The sequence below is a fragment of the Aspergillus sydowii genome (assembly GCF_001890705.1).
Source record: "Aspergillus sydowii CBS 593.65 unplaced genomic scaffold ASPSYscaffold_2, whole genome shotgun sequence".
Lineage (NCBI taxonomy): Eukaryota > Fungi > Ascomycota > Eurotiomycetes > Eurotiales > Aspergillaceae > Aspergillus > Aspergillus sydowii.
In genome coordinates, this window is record NW_024467860.1 from 1,127,050 (window position 1) to 1,138,098 (window position 11,049).

At 49.2% G+C, this 11,049-nt stretch overlaps 2 protein-coding genes across 2 annotated transcripts; both read right to left on the minus strand.

Annotated features, from left to right (window-relative positions):
* Window positions 1–2,347: 2,347 nt before the first annotated feature.
* Window positions 2,348–3,672, minus strand: ASPSYDRAFT_85808 (intradiol ring-cleavage dioxygenase; the record flags this gene model as incomplete). The annotated part of the gene is made up of 2 exons (XM_040851565.1): window positions 2,348–3,508; window positions 3,577–3,672. 2 exons carry the CDS (start codon window positions 3,670–3,672, stop codon window positions 2,348–2,350), a joined length of 1,257 nt encoding a protein of 418 aa, XP_040705919.1.
* Window positions 3,673–5,709: 2,037 nt separating this feature from the next.
* ASPSYDRAFT_27767 (putative ABC bile acid transporter) lies at window positions 5,710–10,761 on the minus strand (the record flags this gene model as incomplete). Its single annotated transcript, XM_040844436.1, has 2 exons — window positions 5,710–10,618; window positions 10,697–10,761. 2 exons carry the CDS (start codon window positions 10,759–10,761, stop codon window positions 5,710–5,712), a joined length of 4,974 nt encoding a protein of 1,657 aa, XP_040705920.1.
* Between the last annotated feature and the right edge of the window lie 288 nt (window positions 10,762–11,049).

Sequence of the window (11,049 nt, forward strand, 5' to 3'; positions counted from 1 at the left end):
CAGACCAGACCAGACCACTGAGCTTCACTGCAGGCGTGCGTGCGGCACTGCTGGCTGGAATGGATGTGCACTTACGACGATGTATCTGCTGGGCACGGACCGTACGTCCAAGTCCGATGCAGTGTCCGGCATTCGGAGGAGCGTCTTCAAAATATCTTCTTTTTCTCTGATATAGATAATATCCAGCCCAACTACAGTCCAAGTGAGCCAATGTTCCTGTTGCACAAGCCAATGAGATACACCTAGACCAGGGCTCGCCAGCTCACGTGACCGCTGCAGGAGCGAAATCTCTTGCTCCTCGGATCCTTCCAGGTAGAAGGAGAGTTGCTGCTGGTGTTGGAGTATGGCGGAGATATTTCCAGTGATACTCACCTCGTGGCCGGATGACAGTGGCTGCTCTCGCTGCCGTATGGTGTGCTGTTTGAAAAGCTGGATTAGTTTGAAAGGTAAGGACAAGGTTAAAAAACCAAGCAGGGGACGAAGAGAGAAAAGCACGACCTAAGTGCAACAATAGCTTGATTAAAGCTATTCTTCCAGGCTGTAGCTCCTACTTCCTACTTAGATTGTAGACCTGATAAATACCTATACGAGATCTAAAATAAACATAGCGTGGGATAGCAATGGTCTTTGAAAGACCATGAAAATCCACGATGCTAAGCACCGGATCCAATACGAATATTAGCTTCATTTGGAGGAACTGGCACATTCTTTAATGTTAATGTAGGAAGTGGGCTTGCGCTTGGGAGCCGCCTGGACCCAGAAATTGCCACCAACACGCAATCGCAAAGCAAAGTCTCTTACCTAGAGAGGCTTAACTCTATGAAAAGATCACTGTTTGTTGGTAAAAAAAATAAATAAAGAATAGTCTATGTACCCACTGCCGGGTAAGAGTTCTTAAGACTCTTAGCCTGGGCTTTTAGTTCACCCTCCAGTAGAGAGAAAAGAAAACTACGATAGCTACGCTGTCTCTGTCTACATCCTTATTAGGCCGCTGCGTAGCAGAAAAGCTCAAACACCTTGGATGAGGTAGCTCCGCCATACGATTTGACAGGCGCTGCGATGCCTCTAGTTTCCCTTTACGTATCTTTCTATCCTCGCAAGTTCTAAGAGCCCGAAAGAATATGGCAAGACAAGGGTTACGTTTATTCTTAAACTGATTTATATCTTCTTCCCTCCCCTGTGGTGCTTGGAAGAGTAACCACCACGGCGCGGGTCGAGACGTCAGTTACAGCGTAACCAGGCCAGTGTTAACTTGTTAGTTGCAACAATAATACAGGTAGTTGTTGCGAGACTACCTGGAGCCAGGCTGCAAATTGCTCTTTGCATTTATTTCCTTCAGGATGGATTCAAACCATGTTTGGGAATGATGGTTTGGTGATTTCAGTGACAATGATAGAAGGAAAAGGTACATCTGAAAACGGGAAATTGAACATGAACAATAATCCTATGCTGAATCCCGCCTTCGAAACATCAGTACCTTATATACGATGATTTAGCCAATTTACTGCATATAGACCGTGGTCGGTGTTTAGACACTATCATGTGGGTAACATTTGAGCTAATTTAGGGCTATTTATATACCCCACGTCCAGCTTCCTGCACCGATGGCTCTGTCTATACTTTTGCCTCAGATTTGGTCAGAGACCCGCAGAACCAGTCCTTTTGCATTTGTAGTAGATTACAAGACACACCAATCGGAATAGGGTTTCATGAGCCTAGATCTGGATCGTAGCACCACAGAAGATGCGTCGATGTCCCCTCATTGTGTGGAGATCCATCGTGGGGATGTTGTCTGCCACAGTGCCGCCAGCACTGCCACCATGACTAGATCTAAAAATTGCAAAAGAACACTCTCTCTGGATCTCTGCTGCTCGGGATGGGTCCATTATTGCCTTTCCCGAGAGATATTTATCGGCAACCCGGCGATCCCGGACTCGGATGCCGATGTAAAAGACACGGGCAGCTATGCCGGGCCATAGCTTACCCACGGGTTAAGATAACACCTATTCTTAATTCATGAATTAGAAGTGAATAGTAGCTGCTGCAGTCCATTTATTCAGGCTAAATAAAGAACTCGCAATATAGGTCGCACCATAGCAAGGTGCGAAGTGGCTTATGAATCAGCCATGGCATTCGAGCTGCTACATATTTATAGAATATAAATATTTATGAGGTCTGGGCTTACTCTGTGTACCCGTGTCTTTTATCTGAGAAATTTCTCTGATTTCAAAGGCAACATATTTCTACGCTGATACCAATGTGACGTAGCTGTACAGTGGGCAGTGGCATCAGCCTCCTTAGAGATGAACGCCCCTTCCAAGAAATGTAACCCCCCTAACACTTAAACCTACGTCGTAGAGCTCTGGGGAAGGCCACCATCAATTGCCCTAGGGTCTCCATCCGAAGTGCCCTCCACTTCCACTGCTCCTGCGGCCGTGTAAACGTTGGTGTAGTAAGGATAGTGCACGGCCGAGAGGTTGACAGCCACGGTGATCCAGGCAAAGAGGCCATCTTCGATATGGTCTCCCAGGAATGCATAGTTGAGCATGGGGTCCGAGTCACTGCTCTCTGTCTCCTGGCCGACGACCCGATCCACCGAGTTAGGTGTGATGGGAATATCGTTGGTATTGTACGGGTAGGTGGATTCGACCTGATCAATCAGATCCTGGTCGAAGAATATCTGAGCAACGTGTCCTACTGTCCCACCAGCAATGGTGTTATTGGACAGATGTCTCGCGCCGAAATGGGCGATATTATGGTAATGCGTGGTTCGTCCATCATAGTGGCCCGGGAAGAGAGTGTCGAATGTGACAACTCCATCTGCGTCGGTTTCCTGAATGCCACGAAGGAAAGTGCGGTTTCGATTGCCCAGGTCATTGGAGTCCCCATTACCATCAGCAACCAGGCCGGAGTAGACCCCAGTGGCATTGCAGCCCCAGAGTTCAGCATAGAGACGCGGAACGGGCTTGCACGTTTCAACGTCAATATACTGCTGTTCGAGAAGAACCGGAACTCCGGGCTGTCCCTCGCGGATCTCGGACCGGACTCGCTCGCCAGGTATCCAGTATGGACCGGTTTCTCCCTCGGCAGTGGGGCCAAGGATGCAAGCCTTCTGGGTCGTGTCATTGAAGAGTTCGTCAGGAGGCGTGGACGGCGACACGGGATGGGCTGCCTGATGCGATTTGCTGAGCACGGCATCGATGTCTCGGGCGACCAACTGTCGACGATGCAACTGGACTGCTGCCTTACGGCGCGCTTCAGAACGAGCTTGAAGGCCACTGGCCTCTAGCTGGTTTGCACAATTTGCCAGTCCATGCCGGACATCTCGCTTGTATGCCCTCACAGGTGCTGGATCGCGCTTCTCGTGATGCCCGGGGTGTGCAAGCGCGAGGATGGCGCTTCCAAGGACGGTAAAGTGAATTGCATTAAATAGCTGCATGGCAGAACGATAGAGAGTGGTAAAAGTCAACTGAGAAATGTGATTCTGTCTGGCTTTGCGGTTGTTGCTCTTCAGTGAAGGAGTCAACAGGGCTTTTTATACCTATCCCTCAACACCTAGACAAGTCCAATCCGTACCTCATCAACATCGGATAAGTGTTTAATCACCATGGCGCTGATGATATTCCTCTTCTGGTTATTGCAGATCATTCCTGTGAACCACTCTGTGGCCATTATCTGGGAAAGCAAAACACACCGGTTGTGCATACGCACACATCCGGCATCACAGGTGCTGGGCGGCTTAGCCAGGAACAAGCGGTAGCATAGTCGGATGGGGCCGACGGTGTACCTTGGTCCTTGAACAGCGGATCCCTCCCACAAACTCTCCACAATCACTATAGAGGATTGTGGGAGGATATCGGTTCTTCTCAAACACAGCGAATCGGGAGCCAAAGGCCGCCCAAGCACCCAAGTGGATTCGCTGATCAGGATGCTCGGCGCCAAGGAGCCGCGATGCGAGAGTGCGAGAGTCCACAGGAGCGAATAAAACTGCACTGAAATCACACAGATAGTAATCAGAACATGTATCGGAGGTACGTGGCACGTGGTTCTTCGTCGACCCGCAGTCCAAGAGGCCTGTATTAAGCTGAACAGTGACTTTTGGCTCATTGCAGTTGTTGCTATATATAACGCATAACTTGAGAAAACAGCTATGAGAAAAGCGAATCTATTAAAAGCTAATACTAGTCTAAAGCTAGTAGGATAGGTTGGAGCCTTCTTGTTAAGATATATATAGCTACCAATGATACCTCTATTATTACCTATATAGAGGCTAAATGTACTGCCGATAGTATGGTACTTTAAGGGTGATAAGCTGTTTATTATCTAAAAGGCTGTGGCTGGGGAGGTGAGGTAGATACCTGTGATTCTATACGGAGTTCTATATGGTGGTGACGGTGATATCGGTCTCCCCGATGTATATCATAGACACTTTTACTTTAGACTATATATAAGATCTCTATACTATACAGTACTGTCAGTACGGTATATTGCATTACTACTACATGTACAGAGATAGCTCAGTATCAACACTAGATACTATTATTCTATAATAAGATGGACTTTCCTGGTCTGTGAAATATTAATATTGATATTATAGCATACCATACACTTGGTTTTTATAAGGCGCTAGTATAAAAATTATTTAATAGACATATAAAGACTTTTCTCCTTCTTAGACTCGCGTGAGTATCTGTTGGAAAGTATGTGGCCTGAAACTAAATACAGCATTATTAGTTCTGTTAAATCCAAATATATATATTATATCTATATTCAATTCTCACAATCTCGCGCAACAGCAGTATCATCCACCAACAAAACCACTGAAATATGCTCGGAAACAACCCGGCGCGCCCTGGTGATAGCATTAAATATCTTTTACTACGGCCGGCACGGTAAACGGCCAAACCCTTGTTTTTCTTTTTCTAAACTACGTTTCTATTCGTTCTCTCAACTTGGTTAAACTCGCACCGCGCGCACCGTTAACGCCATAGACTTTCCGAAGCCCCGCCCCCGAAACCAACCACCCAGCCGCAGGCCAGGCAGGTTATACAAGCTTTGATATCGAAAGGACCGTTTAGGTAGGGCAGAAAGAATGGAAATGCCGTGCTCAGTCTATTGTATCACAAGATAATAAACAACGGTTATCAATAGTGGTGGTCGTTGGTGCGTTGCTGTTGAATGACCGCTGCAGACTTCAGCCCTGTTATTATTGAGCGCTGGAGATACGACAGGTTTTCATTCGTTGGAGGAAGACGCCTTTGTGTGACAGCGCTGGGGAGGAGGCGTAGACAAAGTAAAATAAAAGAAATGAGCACAGACCCTTGGAGGAGGAGGATTAGGCGTCTCCAAATACCACGATTCGTGGACTTTGGAGAGAAAAAAAATGCAGGGGAGCCCTGGTTGAATGTGAGAGAGGTATTTGCACTGAGTTACCTACTTTCTACTTTCCTAATCAGAACGGTCTAATAATCGATTGACTATATTCAATGCAAAGTCAAGGTAGGTACAGACCAAACGCCAGAGAATGTAAGTGTATCCCCAAAATGTATGTACCAAACTTTTGAAAAGAAGACAAAGTGGTAGGTACAAATAAGGCAGTGAAGGAGGGAAACAACGAATAACGATATTATGCCGACCGCAGTATCAAAGCACTAGTATACTAAAAACATGTATGTATGGATGTATGTATAAGTCGGGGATGACTGAAGTCTAAGCATGGTCATCGAAAACGAGGCGCTTCTGGTCCCACGCCTTCTTCGCCAGGTCCAGCAGTGTATCCAAGTTTCCGCTGTTCTCGCACATGCTGCGGAAGAGGCCGTCGCCCTTGTTGACGAGAGTCCAAGGATGGTCGAATTCGACCACCCGGCCGTGGTCGAGGACCAGGACCTTGTCGTAGTCAATGATTGTTTGCAGGCGGTGCGCGATTGTGATGATTGTGTTGTCGCGGAGCTCACGGAGGGTCTCTTGGATCTTGGAGTCTGTTGTGTAGTCAATAGAGGCGGTGGCTTCGTCCATCATCAGGACCTTGGGGTTCTTGAGGAGGGCTCGGGCAAGACATAGCAGTTGTCGTTGGCCTTGAGACAAGTTGGAACCAGACTCTGATACCGGGCTCTCGAGGTTGTGGAAGACGTTCTTGTTGTCGGAGATGGGACCAGAAGCTGTGTTGGCTTCGGACGCGGCGTTTGAGCCGAGTGTCAAAGTACTGGCCGTCACCGGTGTCGCTGTGCCAGAGGTTCCAGAACCGATCAGGTGTACACGGCGAATGGCAGTGAAGATCTGCTCGTCAGTAAAGTGTCCAAAGGGATCCAGGTTGCTTCTGATCGTTCCAGTAAAGAGCGTTGGGTCTTGAGGAACGATAGTAATTGCTTCTCGCAAATCCTTCAATCCAAGGCTTCCAATATCCACGCCATCGATGTTGATTTGTCCATTCTCAGCCTCCAGGCCGCGGAAAAGAGCGAGGGCAAGAGAACTCTTTCCGGCACCGGTGCGACCAACAATTCCAACCTTCTCTCCTGACTGCACAGTAAACGAGACTTCGCGCAGCACTGGATCAAGATCGGCGCGGTACCGAGTGGTATATTCGGAAAACTGGACAGTGCCGTGAGTAGGCCAGTTGGCAGGCGGCCGCGCATATTCGATGACTGGAGGTGCTTCTTGTTCCACCTCTAGGTACTCCTTAAGTCGCTCAACAGAGTTCATACTTTGTTGAACCTCAGAGTAGAGACGAACCAACCACAAGACGTTCTCCGTGAAGGTCACCGCGTATGTCAAGGAAAGACCCGCGGCACCTGCATCAATGCTTCCGATGTTCATCAGGATAAACGACGCGGTCACGAAGGACACCAGGGCTCCGGTGATATCAACACGGAACGCAAGCCATCTGNTCGCCGCCCAAAGATAAATGTGAGGTCGATTGTAGGAGTTGATACGCTGGTGGTTGTCGACAAGGAACCTTGGGCCATCGCCATAAGCGCGGATAGTTACGATGCCGTTGAGTGTCTCACCGAATTGTTGATACAACGGACTCCGCTGAACAGACTCCAGACGTTTCATGTCGCGAGACGCGTTCAGATAAACGGCTCCCAAGGCAAAGTAGACCATTGTGATAAAAACGGCGGCGACCAAAAATCCAGGGGTGATGATCGAGATCAAGATCACAATCATAATGACGGATGCCAAACTGTGGAGCGCACCAATCGCGACAGGCGCAACTTCTTGATCAATGGCTTCAACGTCCTTGGAGAACCGGTTCATGAGCTGGCCAAGGGGTGTCGAATCGAAAAACTTGAACTTGGCGTGCATAACTGTCTTGAGAAGACGCTTGTGGATGTTACGAGACGCGTGCAAGGAGCCCCAGAACAGTACACCTTCCCTGGTCGCGGAGATGGAAATGTAGAGGACACCTAGCAGAGCATAAATACCGAGGTAGTACACGACATTCACATCGTTGCCATAGTCCGTCGCCTGCGTACCAAGCTGCGGCGCGAGGCCGAAAGTACGAGGGACACTGACGACATTGAACGACGGGAGCTTGAATTGAGACATAGCAGCATAGGTACCCTCGTTATCAACTTTGACCTTGTCAGTCCCATACGAGTTTGCCCACTGTCGAATCCAGATGTTGGTGGACACAGAGCCAAGCTGCTGCAGAGTAAAGACAACGGCCGCAACCACCCAGTAATACCAAGGCCCCATGGAGAGAAGATACATCTTGATGATTGGCCACTTGATGCTGCCAACAGACTTCGACTCTGCCAACCTAGACTTGCCTGTGGCTGATTTTTGGACCGATTTGCCAGGAGCTCCGTTAGTTGTACCATTAGCAGTGTGAGATTCGCGAGTGTCGGAATCGGAGGGTCTGCGAGATCGAGCGGGAGTAGAGCTAGCCCGAGATCCGGGTAGTGACTTGACGAGTTCCTCACCAAGAGCCTTGGAAGCGCCCGGCTCGTCCGGTCGGCCTTTGAAGCTGATCTTGCCATTATCAACGGCAACGATGAGATCGGCATAAGGAGCAGTCAGGGCAATATTGTGAGTCACAAGAATACAAGTCCGGTTCATCATCAGAGGACCACTCAGTGCCTCTCGGAAGATGTGTTTGGCAGTGTGCGAGTCAACAGCGCTGAGACAATCATCCAGGAGTATGTGACGGGCCTTGCTGTAGATGGCACGGGCAAGAGAAATTCTCTGCTTTTGTCCGCCGGACAGACCAATGCCCTTCTCTCCAACGAGAGTTTCATCACCCGAATCCAAAATTTGTAAATCACGCTCCAGTGCGCATGCCTTGATCACGGCGTTATAACGGCGCTCGTCAAACGGAGAGGCGAAAGTGATATTTTCCTTGATAGTGTCGTTGACGAGCCATGCTTCCTGCGCACAATAAGCCACGCTCTCAATGAGACCTGTAAGAGGATCAACGGGCAGCTCAGCTCGGTCAGCTGTGCCCCCAGGCAGGTAAACTCTTCCTTCCAAAAGCTTCATTTCTCCCAGTAAAGCCATCAATAAAGATGTCTTCCCTGCACCAGTCTGACCGGCAATGATGTTCAACTTTCCGATTAGAAACTCCACGTCAACGTTGATTAAACGGAAGGTCTCGTCCTGTTCACCATTTTGATTCTTCTTGCCGGTTCCCCAAGTCAGGGTGGCATTCTCCAAGGCAATCCTAGGCTCCGAGACGTCCTCATCCGCTAGCTGCTTGTATTTGTCGGTCTCATCTTCGTTGAGGTATTTATCGACACGATCCAGGGAAACCTTCGACTCCTGCACGTGCGCTACCATGTCGGCGAGTTGATCCAGAGGAATGCGGAGCAGAGAGAACATGGAAAGGGCCGGGAACGCAATAGAAGGGGTCAATTTCTTCCCTTCGACTACGGTGTAGAGGAAGAACGAGGCGAAAGTGATCATAATCGGTGTTCCATACCAAAAGGTAGCTGCAGCAGACCAGAGAACATAGCGGTACTTCAAAGCTCGAAGTTCAGCTCGGCGCTTTTCGTTCACGATGTCCTGGAATCGTTCCTCCCACGCAAAGTACTTGATTATTCGAATATTCTGAAGAATCTCGTTTGTCGAGTGAATGCGCGCATCGGTCCCTTTCAGGATTTGGTTCTGCAGCTTCGAAAATTTCTTGGCGATAACAAGGTTAACGGGAAGCATGAGAACCATCATCACGATACCAGCGAAGGAACTGAAGCCCAGCAATCTATATAGAAGAGTGACTGCAATGATAATCTGCGTGGGCACACTGGCCCAGAGAAAGTGTAGATAGGCACCCACTTCGCTGACCTTGAAAGAATCGATGGCCATAAGGTTGATGATAGTTCCGATATTGGCAGACGCATCAACTTCCTCTGCAGGCTCCTTCTTGTTGGATGTATCGTTCTCCGGGTCAGTGGCGGCCTTTTTCTTTTTACGACCAAAAGAAAGGAAGTTTCGCTTCTTTTTGTCGGGAACCTTTTCGTCATTTGTACTCGCAGCTGCATCGATCGACGGTCCGGCCTTTCGTCTCAGCGCCTTGGCATAAATCTCGCCGATTATAATGGCGCGAAGCTTCACGCCCATCCTGCGACCAATCCAAAGAGCTTGTCCGTCGGCAATACCCTGCGTAGCTGCCGAGACGAACAAAAGCACGGCATACAGCCAGGCAGCATTTCGCGTGGTGGATCTCGGATCCTCGACATACTCCAGAATCGCCTTTAGAAGAAGAGTGGGCAAGTATGTGAATAGGTTGGAGAAGATAGTCCATGCACCTTGTAATAAGATAGTACCAGAAAAGTAGCGCAGCAGTTTCACTACCAAAGAGCCCTTGTATTGTCTGCGACGGAAATCCTCTAGAACCGTAGAAGCCTTTTGCGACGCGGTCAGATTCCAGACGTCCTCCAGCTCTAGCGCTTGTCGATAGCCCTTGAGAATAAGCGGGTCCAACCAAGAAAACGTCGCCAGGGAGAGCAAGCTCGCAAGTGGATGTCTGGCGGGTTCTAATCCCTCCTCATGGGGTACGAGAACGGGTTTATTTCCTCTCCGCGTGGTTACAGCGAGCAGCAGAAGGAAGCTGGATAACGAAAATTCGATCGCGGAGAGAGTCATGCCACGCTTCGAAACGGGGTAAATGACAGACGACCGGAACACGAATACAGTGAATAGCCATTGCAGCCCATAGAGCGCAGCCGTATGGTTCCAAAGTCTAGCTGACGAATGCAGCTGGCGGACCGAGAGGAGCAATCGCACCAGAACCAGGAACAGCAGATAACTCCAGGAAATCAACCGAGCCGCAGCCGAAACGCGGCCATCGTGGCCCCAGGCATCTGACGACAGGACTAGTACAAACACGACGACCTCTCCAATCAAGGCCGCGGCTTCCAGACCGACGAAGGCGATCTCGCCGCGGGGGCGGTCGAGCTCGAAATGCGGCTGCTCAAGTCGGGCGGCTTTGGAAAGCATTGGATCCGACTCCTCCGCCAGGTCCTCGGTTTCCCCTGAATCCTGTGTGTTTCTAACATCATCGCTTGGAAGAAGTGTATACGAGAAGCTCTTTCGGGAAAAGAGATAATGATAGGCAACGCGGGTTACAATCAGTAGAAGCGAAACGGCGCAAGCGGAAAGAGGCAGAATTTCTTGTAAATATCTATAAAAGCACAGTAAAAAAAAGAGTAAATCGTCAGTAAGATTACTCTGCCCAAGTTTATTCATTGAAAGACCTTACCTGCGTTGAAAACAACGAGAAAGATCATCGATCGCCCATACGGGCCCGTCGCATTGCGGTATCATGCCGAACGCAAAGCACGACAAAAATCGCAAAGACGAGATCCCTGGGTAAAACCCGCCTCTTTTTCAAGGCCGGACGGCACGCGCAGTCAGGGCGGCCAGAATGAGGCGAGGACAGACTTTTCCGGGAAGCTGGTCGCGGTTCTAGATCGTAGCGAAGCTAAGAACGAGGGGCGAGGCAAACATGACCAAGCAGCGGATACAATAGAGACAATAGCAAATACGATTAATTCTCTAGCCCTGGCAGACTATAGCAACAAAGAAAGTCAAAGGAATAGCAGCCGACAATTG